Below are 12374 nucleotides of genomic sequence, written 5' to 3'. Positions count from 1 at the left end.
TTACATCCGTCAACTCTATTACTAGAATTAAGCATAGTGCACCAGGTTTACACTAACGAAGGAGAACAGATGCAAACGCTAAGACTCCCAACATTTACTTCATTTTGACTTGTCTTACCTGCAGTTGATTCTTGGCACTTGTCAAAAGACCACCGCACCTCCACAGCACGACCTCTTTGTTTTATCTGCTGTTCTACTTCATAAATCTTTGCCCGAACCTGATTAAAAAAAAAAGGTAGTTGCTAATTAGCTGGTCATAGGAAGCCTCAATTTTCACTTCGAGTTTGAAGTGAAAAGTTTGAAGAAGAAACCTGTTGGTGACAGGTTTCTCACCAGGAGCAAGGTACCCTATCGCGTTTCCCAGCACTTCCTACATTTGGGAACAACAAACTAAAGTATGTTCTGCTAAAACGCTCTCATTACTTTAAAATTATTTTGTACAATAAAATATCTTTTCATGTAAGCTCCTTAGATTCAACCCAATGGAAGTTAACTTTCAACGTGTCTGAAAAGTCACATCTCAGAAATGGTATGACAAGCTTCCTCGTATTTGCCATTTTACGTCTTAAAGTAACTGAAAACATCTGGATGTAAATAAAATTCCAGATATTTTCACAAAATCGGTACCTGACTGAAGAAACTTGGGTCATCAAACACTAGCACATCAGCAGAACTACTGAAATATCTAAACTTAGGTATAGTCCTCATGAATGCAAATCACTTTTTGGGATATAAAATACATCTTAGTAAACAGAAAATGAAAAAAGCTTACCTGTTGATTAAATGATGAATTTCCACCTGGCATAGGTAAACTAGATGGAGCAACTTGAAGTAAATCCAGAGGTGAGCCTGGATTAATGTTCTTATTTTCATTTGTGGAATAATTCCACACCAAGGCACTTGGGCAACAAAGAGTTACAGTCTGCAAGCAATAGTATAAAATAGAAGTAGTACATGAAAGACAAGACCAACAATACCAGTAATAAGAGAGTCCATCAGACTCTCATCGTTTTTGGCCTGTTACAGCGAAAGAAACAAAAGACAAGCCTATGCACAATCACTTTAAAACATCCATTTGAAGAAATTAAATTACTATGTTATTTTCCTTCTCCATTATTAAGAATTGTATTTAAATACATGCATGTTCAATTCCCATTTGTATTGCTTTTATAATGCCACCAAATAATATCACCAAAGGTTATTTTCAGTCAGATCCCCTCCGTGAAACACAAATGGGCTTCAGAAAAAGTCATTTTGGTGTTTAGCTTTCGGAAAGAAGCTGCGTATGCAAAACTAACATTTAAGAAAATAATTAAAATGAATTTGTCTCTCAAAATCCTAAAACCCACAAGTCACTGAAATGCACCAGTCACACAAATGCACCAAAACGTACCATCACACAAGTCCTTTTTTAGAAAAAAAACCTACTCCAAACAATCCTACCATCAAAGACTAATAAGCACAAATGAAGTTTCTTCTGTCCCACTTTCCTAAAAACTGCAAAAGTTAGTAATGCAACCAACGGCTTGTAACCCTGACAAAACCTGACCAGTCTGCACAGGCACCAAGCAGCCACTACAAGCTGGAGGAAGCAGGGAAATCCTCAAAGGTCTTCTGTGCAGCTGCACTCAGCAAAGACAAACTGGGTCTGGCATAAATGAGCAGGTTCACTGGTGATGAGAAGCTGCACAGAGCCTCACTGCAACCAGAAACTCCATCGCAGAGCGGAGGCTTGGCTGCTCCTGCCGGCAGAGCTGCTCCCTCCCGTGGCAGAGGTGCGGACAGACACACAGACAGCACGCGTGGCTGTAAACTGAATGGTTACAGCCTCACAAACAAGGAGCAACTAAGCCCTTGCCTACCTGCAGCATACAACTGAGCCCATACACCAGCGGACGATGTTGAGGGCAGGAGAGGAAATCGGAGCAGGCCAGCTGTACCGGGCTCACCGCAGGACCAGGCGCGGTCGGACTTGGGGCTGCCAAAGGAGGGTTGCTTGGCCCAATTATCATGTGAGGGGAATGTGCAGCCACAAGGGTAGGACCATCGCTTAACAGTAACGACAGGCGTCTGGCACAAAAGTAAGCAAGGCGACGGGATAGGTAAGCTGATTGAACAAACTCTTCTGAATACTGAAATTAAAAAAAAAAAAAAAAAAAAAAAAAAAAAACAACTTAGGTTACTATTCCACATACTCATTTTTCATTAACAATCTAACACATAACATGCATAAACTAAAAGGGACTACAAAGGAGTATCCTAAGTACAAATCTGTAGTTCAGTCTCTAAAAATTTCATCTGTCCTGCAGGACCAGCTACAGAAAAAGAAACTTCCTATCAATTCAAGTTAAGAAGGATTAGAAAGTTTAAAGGTGTTTATATATTCCAAGCATGCACCATGCAATGTATTTCCCCAAATGTCTTATGTAAAAATCCCTACATAGATTTTAACACCGCAAATATTACAATCATTTAACATGTCTGAGTCATGCTCATATTGATTCAATAAATCACACGGCTTTGAACCATGCATATACCTGCAACATTAGCGGCAACAACAGCTTAAGAAGATCGTCATCAGTAGGTCTGATTTTTTCCAAAACATCCAGTATCCATGTCAAATACTCATGTCTCTCGAGCATTCCTTCCTTAAAGGATTTTAAATAAACGCATCACTCGTTAACTGGGAGCACTAAACAAGAAGGTGTGCAATTACAAGTTTAATTTCATTTCATTTCTCTCATTACCCATGGCAGCTACCAGGATGCTCATGCAAGGACCTTACATGCAAGGACCAACCACCATCACAGCATCCGCATGGACAAGGGGCCATGACCAGGATTCAGAGTTATTTCTGTTCCAGGAACAAAGCAGCATTCTTCCTTGGAGGCTTCTACCACCATCACTGCTTGAGCTCAGATGACCTTGGGTCAGTGTCTAGCAGGACTTCTGCTTACACTAAGCCACAACGCGTCTTCAGCTGAAGGCTGTGTGACTGGGGACCAGGTGTCCCAGCTCCCTGGCCCGTGCAGACTGCAAAGGTGGGCATGGGCTAGAACACCATGGAACTGAACAGCCAGGTCACTACTCAAACACCCAAGGCTTTGTGCTCTACAGCGACCGCAGCCTGACTCACAATCATTAAACACACCCTTAAAAGATGGGATAATATAGGAAGAGAGAGAATAATTGAGTACATTGCTGCAATCACAATCAAGGACGATAAGCAAATCAAAGTTTCTTCAGCTAGCAGATCTTTGAAATGAATTAGCATTTAAAATTTATGCAAGTCTTATGACACAAACTACCAGTAATATCTAAAATTCAGCTTCCCGAGAATAGTGACCTCAAAAAAAAAAAAAACATTCACTTCTTAAAGTATTACCTGAAACATGTAAAATGACAATTTTTCATTATATTCCCACTGCTTCAAGGCTTGTTCCATCTCTTGAGGCATCACCACAGAGCCGTTGCCTTGGCTGGTTGTCACATGGTAGAACTCTGCAACCTTTGCCAGCTGCTCCCGAAGGTATCTGGTTATAATTTGAGTCCATTCTGCAGCATAAGTTCACAATTAGAACACTTCAGATGATAAAAGGTTTCTTTCACAGTGAGAATTGAAACAAATTCATGTTGAAAAATATTTCTCCATAGCATTAACACATGGTTGCATAATGCAGCACCCAGTGTGAATTAATGTTTTTTTTATGTGCCTCTCCTTTGCGCTGTTCCCAAAGCACATATATATACTGTCAGGCGTGCAAGCAGCCTGCTAGCTTAGCATGACGTAAAAAGCACAGATACAAGCTATGCCTTCAGGGAATCACCTGTCTCTTTCATCAGAGCTCAGCATTCAACCACTAAACAGCTTTGAAACAGATCAAATAAATACCCTTCATTACTGCCTTCCATATGGAGGTTTATTCCCCTCCTCTCTCCCCCTCCACATACAGCCACCAGAACACTTAACAGGACTTTGCCCGAGCAATGGGATATACGATTCTTGCTCCAACCACTGAAACAGACACCTCCGCCGGATTTGTCCTCTGATGAGGATGCAGAAGTTCAGAGACAGCTCCTCAGGTCAGACTGACCTGCACGGTGCGGAGGTTTGCAATGAAGACTGATTGGCTTTTCTGTGTGATACCTAAGACAGTAGGTACTGTTCACCAAACACACAAACCTACCCAGAACCATCAGCTTTTCTCTATGCTCCAGCAGTGATTGTATACTTAGTGTAACTGCGAGAAATTAGTAAATGAAAGTAGATTGCTTGACCATACACAGAAAGCTTTGGGAAAATAGGAATTGTAAAGGAGGCATACTCTGAACAGCGTAACTGGGACAACCAAGGGTGTTTGTTACTATCTCACAAACATCTGACAGTTGCATGTAACCAGCATGCAGCGTATTTTGGAAGAGCACACTCTTTCATGAATGCGTAATGCAATTGCTTTGACAACCTAAGCCTGTTCACTGCCAGAGTTACAGGAACTAGGGCTCAAACACAACTATTTTTACTGGTTACTACCCACCTCAGATTTCAGCTAGTGCTTTCCTTCTGTGGTTTTTTCCCCTTTGAATTTATAACTGGCAGTTCTGTTAACTGAATATTCTGCCATAGGATATACATTGAATGCCTTTCTAACCAAATCTGAAATTTCTGTATGAAGCTGGTGGGTTTTAGTGTTTTCATACAGCTATTTAACTAGATTTACCTCAAACACTCACTCACTTTTGGAAGAACAATTCCAAATCCACTATGTCACACTTGTTTTCATGGCATGGTATGAAAGAATAATTTTCCCAAAGCAATTACCAAAATCTCTGTGCTACTGAGTTGGAAACAACACAACCACCTTTCTGTTACCTAGGGGACAGATCTAGAACATTTGGGGGAATGTCAAAGACTACACAGTAACACACATCAAATTACTTCCAAAATTAAAAAAAAAAATAACAGAATTTGGACAGACAACTTAATATTCAGCATCACTTTCAGCACAGTTACAGTGGAAATCTGCCTCAGAATATCTGCTGATAAAACCACAGGCCCCTCCACCCAGCAGTACTCTCACTGGCTCTCCATTCTCGTTGTGAAGCAGATGCCACTGTCAGGCCAGCCAAAAGCAGAGCCTGAGCAGTTCGTGTGTGCCCCTCCACCACACACCACTGCCCTTCCCCTTCCCAGGAAGCGAAGAGCTACAGCTCAGAGCAGAGCAAACCAGATGACCTAGAACCTACCGCCGTGGAGTGAGCAACCCTAGCTTTCCTTACCTTCTTGCTTTGCTTCCTCCCCCACTCCAAGACAACCAGAAAACAGAGTGTTTGTTTTAACTACACCATTAATGAGCATGCAACCAAAGCAAAGCAACGTCACCGGCCTTCCTACCCAGCAGCACCATTTCTGCCCCTCAGAACAGCCAGAGGAGCTCTCTCACCCTTAGCAGCGCTGCTCACAACGGATTAGGAAAGCAATCAACCTGCTCTCCCTGCCTGTTAAGTTTTCTGCTAGGGTCTACTCCCAGAAATGCTTATGAGAATCAACAGAAAAGGAAGACAACCTAGGAGGTTAAAGAGAACTTAAGGAAAAAAAAAAAAAAAGAAAAAAAAAAAAGGCAAGAGGACAGCATTTAGGGCATGCCTAATGCCATTTGCTGACCTGCAGGCTGATACACCCAAGCCAGCCAGGGCTATCCCTAAAGCACAGCAGCTCACAGGCCATGCCAGACACATGGTACAGGCCTGCACAAAGATCCTCCAGACCAAGTCCTTGAGAGGAACAGAACAGGCAGGAATCAGCCTCACTGGCCACTGCACCACACAGCACTGCCCAGCTACAGGCACGCACCAGACCGAATTCACGAGGCTCTCTGACTCCCTCCTGTCCCCAAGCAGGGCAAGGTCAGAAGCAAACACCACACAAGGGAAGCCAAAACATGCTCAAAACAAGCCTGTCAGTACTGCAGCCACCCAGAACTGAACAAGGAATAAATAGGGGGGTAAACAAGGGATAAATATATCATATTCAGCAAGTACTTCAGAAGACCATGCCACAAGGACCCCACATCTGTAACTATAATGAAAAAATAGGCGTAAGATGCTCGCCAGGAAACACTTTTTGGGCTTTAATTAGAAATTCAAAGTGAAAATGAATGCTTCAAGCCTAAAAATAAAAACAAACAAACAAGAAGTGAAAGAAACAAAATGAGTTAGTAGAACGATGTAAAAATTTCTCACAGCCGTATGGAGATGCTGCTAAACAGCATCTGATCACAGATGCTTTAAGGAAAAGGAAAAAGTTCATAACAGGTAGTGGAAGAGCTGTAGCTATTGCATACAAACTGAGAGTAGAACTAATACTTACCAGACCTTTGATCTCTAAAGGGTGCTCACTGTTTGGTCTACTGGCTTGGTGCCAGACAGTGTCATTTAACATCAATACTTAAAATAAATACATTACCACCTATGTTTTAACACATACACTTGCAAATTCATTTTGTTCCAGGCTTTCTAAATCAGCAGCTCAGTTTGCTCCTTGGTAAGGTTTATCTTAGCACAGCCTTTGCCACTCCTGGCAACCCCACAGAGACTGGCATCAGTGGTTAAGACACAGCACAGTCAGCTCCTCAGATGCCGTGCATGGAGATTTAAGGAGAAAACAGCTGGGAGGAGAACGAGCCAACAGGGCTGTATTTATGCCACATGGCTGTTTGTACTCTTTGACACACAATTCTAAGCAAAACCAATTAAAAAGACTTTTTATTCCCCTTCCCACTACACAGATTCATCTCCAGACATTCAGTAACACAAAAGCCACAAACGGGAATAGCAGGTCCTTTCAGCCCTTACTATTCATTCGGACATTAAAGTTGTTTATTTACCTATATTTGGATCGGTGGCCTGGCGTTTCTTGATTTTAGCTTCAGAAATAGCAGCATAGTAGGCACATGTCATTTTGATCAGCCATGCCGCTCGTAGCAGTGGCACAGAATATTTTGCTAAGTAAGCAAAAACATCTTCTTTTTTACTGAGAATTGGAACCTGAAATAAAACAGGAAGCAAGTTATAGCACACAGTCCAAACAGCAGCTAGCACCTGCGGGTTAGCCCAGGACCCCTCTCCTCAAACCCTAACTAGCTGGACAGTGGCAGATCTCTTCAGCAACCTGGGAAACCACTAAGCTGACAAAGCCTCCTGTTCAGGCACATACAAAGAGGCACAACAAAAGAAAGGTACCGCCCCACACCTTCCCCAGGTTACACCAGGAGCATCCTTCCACCCAGTGGAGACAGAAGGGAGTGGAGGCACAAATAGTACGCTTGCTGTTCCCCTACAAAAAATGCTTATTACTCCTTCAGGAGTATTCAACCTTTCCAAGAGAGCGCCTGGAGAACAGACACACATCAATGCAGAAAAGCACCGCTAACCAAACACAGGTGATTTTCGGTAACACTCTTTTGTAGTCATTCTAAGGTCTACCCAATTAGTTTCAAAGGGCTTTTAACATGCTTATGTATGTCCATAAGCCCCTTTTTGTTATTCTGTTTTTAAATCATAAATAACAAAAGAAGTCTCTCTGGTGCTTTTATTCAGAAAGTTAACCTCTAGTAAAGTTATAGGGAAACTTAGAGTTGGTGGTATGCTTGCCTCCCCTCCTCTTTGTTGAGAAATTGCAGAATGCAAAAGCAGGAAATAGAATTCAAGATCTTACTGCTATTTCTTTTGCAGTCAGCGGCAAAATCTCATTATTTCATAGGAGCTCATAAATTACCCATTACCCTAATCTCAGTAAAAAAGGTACACCCCCAATAGCCACATTTATTTTATATAGAGTTGCTAATTTGTATCCATGTGCCATTCTTCCCACTTCTGATTTTCAAGAAGCTACTTCTAGTGTTAAATAAAACACAAAATAATAAAACATTTGTTAAAAACAGATATAGCTTAAGCTCTAACCTTTTAACTTATTTTATGAATACTGCCTTATCCTTACAGACCAATTCAGTACAACCCCAGTACAATCCAAGAAATAGGGGAAGGAGTATTTTTATACCTTTTTTGCTAAAATAGTCAGTGGTTTACTTCCTGCTAAATCTGTGAACCAGTTGTGAATTGCACTCTGAGACCGAGCAGTAACCAGCCAGTAGTTATCTTTGGCATTTATTTGTGGTTTCTTCTTTCCTGTGTCCTGGAACGTGTTAAGTTTTAGCTTTTCCGCTAATATGCTGCTAAAGTAAGCGCCAATCTGGTGGGGGGAAAAAAGGGAGGGAAAAATAATAACACACATGACAACCCAGTTAGCAAGCATCTATTGTACATTAACGCACATAGAATCTTTATCTGAATAGATGGAGTCATCACTCTAGTCCAGGCTATCAGCCTAATAAAGGTTACACTTTAAAGCCCTGCAGCTAGCAGATAGAGATTCCTGATATTAAAGTAACTGTGCAATGCTTTTGCAGTATTGCTATAAAAGCTGCAGGCCAGCAAAACCAAGCCAAAGACGACCAGGCCTCAAAGACAGCAGAAATGCAGCCACCACTTACAATGACTTCACTGTAAACCACCAGAGGCACATCACTCCAGGAGTTGAGTATCTCAGATTTAGGACCTGACACAGCATATTCGAGATGTGTCAGCATTTTATAATGCAATAAGTGTATATACCTGTTGTTCACTTCTAATAAGAACAAACTACACTGCCACAAGAACTGCATCAATTGCCTTTGCATTGTCAGTTACAGCAGGCAAAACTTCAAAGACTTGGATAAGCTAGTAAGTGTTCTGACTTCTATTCAAAATGCCTCCACTTCCACTCACTACCTTCAGAATGGAAAACATTGTAGGATTCCCTTACACAGCACTTTCAATACCAAAACAGCAGAGAAAAAAAAAAGACCAAAAGAGGTTTTAGTTACTGTGTGAGGTTCTTTACATACCAAAATTACTATAATACAAATTAAATTTTAATTAATTTTTAGACCTGTCAGTAGGAATCAGGTGTTTGATTTTCAAATAAATACATTCATAGTTGGGTAATTTTAAAACCTATGAAAAGTTTTTAATGAGATACTGAACTTATTTTGGTAATTCTACTCTTACATCTTCCAAACAACTATAAGACTATAAGCAATTCCTTGTGAATTCGTTTTACTTTTCAGTTATGTTCAATAGTCAAAATAAGACTAATTAAAATGTGAGACAGAAAGTACCTGCAGGTGGCAATTCTAGCAAAGAATGTAACAAAAGCCTTTAACATTTCAACAATAACAACCTTGTCATTTACTTGTATCACTTCTCATTTCAGATTTACGCTCTACTAAAATAAAAGAGCATCACTGTAATAAGTAAATTCAAATATTCCAATAAGCCATAAAACATCATATATTTTAAGAGTCACTTTCTTGGAAAACATTTGTTAAGCTTCTTGATAAATTTCTCATTCAAAATTGTTTATTTGTGTTTTCCCAACAGAACAAAAAAGAGAGTATACAAATCTGGATAGCTTACTCTTTTTTTTTTTTTCCTAAAGAGTTATAACTTTCAGTTTGGAGGATAATAGCTAATATTTTAGTGATTTTCATTGTTCTTTTGTATTTCTAATATCTTCAACTCTCAAAAAAACATAGGAGAGCCAGGTAAGTTTCACTAAACTGTCCAAGAATATAACAGAAAACAGTCTGATGAAACATACATAAGACCAAGACAAGGGAATGGTTTGTAAACACTAGGGACTTTCAGGGAAAGAGTCACTAACAGCTTTGTAAGTGAAGCAAATAAAAGAACAGGAACAAAAAATAATGTGTCTTCTATAATGATGTGCAATAGCTATGTGTTGTTCTCAGTATGCGTGTCTTCCTCCAAAGACTGGTAACACCAGGCAGCAGGACCACAGCTCAGCGGTCCTGGATTAGTTCTGTAATTAACTCTAACATGAAGACTTCCAACTAGAAAGCAAAGAAGCCGAGAACCAAGTACAACCATTGCCAGCTTGGTAGCAGGCTACACAAATATACTCCAGGTACAAAGCCAGGCCTTACCTTTGAGGCATTAATGACGATATTTCTAGCAGAACCATGCTCATCTCCAGAGAAGGCAGGCTGATTACTGAAGCCTTGCTTTACATTCACTGCAGTAAGTTCATCCTGCAAAGAGTGTTTTAGGGATGAAAAAATGACTTGACAATTCCCGAAGTCACATCATTCTGAGAAGCATGTTTTATAAAGAAGTGTTATCTGTGTGCTAGTCCAGCACACCTGAATAACCCTCGAAATGCTTTGTACACACAGGATGCCAGTGAAGGGAAATGCAGTGCCTCTCCTATCCTCTGGCTCCCATTAAGTGTTCTCCTAACTACAGACTTCAAGGCCGTAACTTTATAAGGATGGCAACCGTTTTGCGGGAAGAGGGTTGCTGCCCACAGAAAGGGTAGCAGAAAACAAGGCTCATCCTCCTCGGAAGTGAATCATCTCTGGCTTATCCAGAGGCACCGTCGCAGCTGCACTCGTGGCCAGCACCAGGGCCTTGGTGCCAGGGCAGCCAGCAGCACGGGGCCAAGCGCAGCGCCGAACGCGTCCCCGCGGGGCCTCAGGGGAGCCCTCAGCGAGCACGGGTCTGAGCTGCACAGGCCGGAGAGCTTGCTTTGGTTCTTCCTTGGTCTCTCCCTGAAGAGAAGGCAGAAAACTCCCTTGGCAAACCAGCCACCTGCCACCAAGGGCATCAAGCCCAGCCTGTGGACCACCTCTAGCAGACGAGATGTAAAAACCGTCCCCGAGATGACAATGAAATGACCCATGAAAACAACGAGCAACTGAAATGCAACCGAGCTAACAAGAATAAAAGAAGAGGAAAAAGAAGAATGTAGTAACTTTATTAGCAGATTTGATTACTGGTTTGGGGCACCTTCTCCCCAAAAATAATGACCCAGAAACTTCCATTCAGTTTATTCTCTTGTGCTTTGCAATGCGTTTTGCTTTTCAGTATTTTCTCAAAGTTTGTGAGTAACACAGAAGACAGCACTGTATTTAGAAGAAATCTAAGCTCTCTAGGGTTTATGAAGTTAGCAAGCCTCGTCTAAATTTTAAATGAAATCAACAAGAAGTGCTGGAGCACTCCTCCACCCACACTATCCCCAAGACAGCCTTGAAAACACAGATGAAGGCAGAGATGAAAATGATCAAAGGGATTATAAGCAAATAAATAAAAGGTAAATGGCAAACAGATGGAGATATATGTTACTATTACAGCCATTTCCACAGATGACCCCAGCTCTGTTATCTTTAAATTCTTCCTCCTCTGAAGAAATCTGTCTAGATATAGCTACACTGAAAATAACTGAGAACCCTGTGTGGTACTGCTGTAGCTACCATTACTGTACGAGCAAGCTGGGGATGGACTGACAACACAAACACAGCAGTGTTTTGGTTTTGTCTGGCTCAGATTTCTCCCTGCCTCCAGCCGTAGTTCAGAAATTTTAAACACGGAACACAGGACAGTTGCATAACCAAACACCAGCCACAAATTAAATTAACAGACATGCCACCCGTGAACACAACACGCAGAGATACAAACAAATCAACAATAAAAGTTCAGCTGAATGTTCACAGGAGTTCTCATTACGCCTCACGCCAGCCCCACTAATGGCTCAGGGTTGTTTTCCACGAGCACAGCTGTCCTGGCAGAGGGCAATATTTCCTAGACGAAGCAGCAGGAAGCCCAGCACAGCTAAGCTGTACAGCGCTGAAGGCAGGCGGGCTGAACACGCTTTCACTCGGCTCGATCCGCAGGCCCCTTCCTAACGAGAAGCAGAGGAGCACGGCACGCTGCTGTCACCGAGCGATCTGCGCCGGACCCGCCGCGCTCCTGCAGGGATGTCGAGCTTTCTTTCCAAATGTCAAGCAGGGCCCCAAGCGAGCCCAATCAAGACTTCAAATGGTTTTGAAGTTTAAAGAGCCAAACGAACACCCAAGCCCAAACTGCATTAATTTCCTTTGGAAAGTATTTTAATTGTTTCCCATGGAATGCTTAAAACCTACTTATACATTTGCAGCACTTCCTTTGCTGAGCGTTTATGAATCCAACACGCACAACCCTTAGAGAAGCAAAGCTTAACGAGTTCAGACCAATGTTCACGGGAGCGGAGCACTGTCAGCTCCACGGGGAGTCAGACCCCACACCAAACCCGCAGCCGTTACCTCCCCACACCGCAGCGTGAGCCCTGCAAAGCCTGCTCGGGGAGGTGATGGCAGCACCGGGCAGCGCAGTGCAGTCAGGGCACTCACACCTGCACCAGCGGAGCCAACACAACGTTATCATTGGGTGTTCTGGATCATCTAATTCTGTATTAATCTGCTTTGAACAAATGAGCTCCT

The 12374-nt window shown here is 42.0% G+C and overlaps 1 protein-coding gene across 19 annotated transcripts in view; it reads right to left on the bottom strand.

The window, feature by feature from the left end:
• The window catches only part of MED12L (mediator complex subunit 12L), a 131216-nt gene that overhangs the window by 117472 nt on the left and 1370 nt on the right, over window positions 1–12374 (bottom strand). For 18 of the 19 annotated variants that reach the window (XM_072042591.1, XM_072042594.1, XM_072042592.1 and 15 more), the window contains exons 2-9: window positions 10044–10148; window positions 8057–8248; window positions 6885–7044; window positions 3386–3555; window positions 2538–2648; window positions 1863–2132; window positions 773–922; window positions 119–218 (exon numbers count right to left, since the gene is read on the bottom strand). In XM_072042591.1, the coding sequence (XP_071898692.1) occupies window positions 119–218; window positions 773–922; window positions 1863–2132; window positions 2538–2648; window positions 3386–3555; window positions 6885–7044; window positions 8057–8248; window positions 10044–10148 (1258 nt within the window). The remainder of the gene's footprint in view (window positions 1–118; window positions 219–772; window positions 923–1862; window positions 2133–2537; window positions 2649–3385; window positions 3556–6884; window positions 7045–8056; window positions 8249–10043; window positions 10149–12374) is intronic. The other variant, XM_072042598.1, reaches the window with a different exon arrangement.

The sequence above is a fragment of the Anas platyrhynchos genome, chromosome 9 (assembly GCF_047663525.1).
Source record: "Anas platyrhynchos isolate ZD024472 breed Pekin duck chromosome 9, IASCAAS_PekinDuck_T2T, whole genome shotgun sequence".
Classification (NCBI taxonomy): domain Eukaryota; kingdom Metazoa; phylum Chordata; class Aves; order Anseriformes; family Anatidae; genus Anas; species Anas platyrhynchos.
The sequence above is the reverse complement of the archived record's forward strand: the minus strand, read 5'-3'. Positions and strand labels throughout refer to the sequence as shown.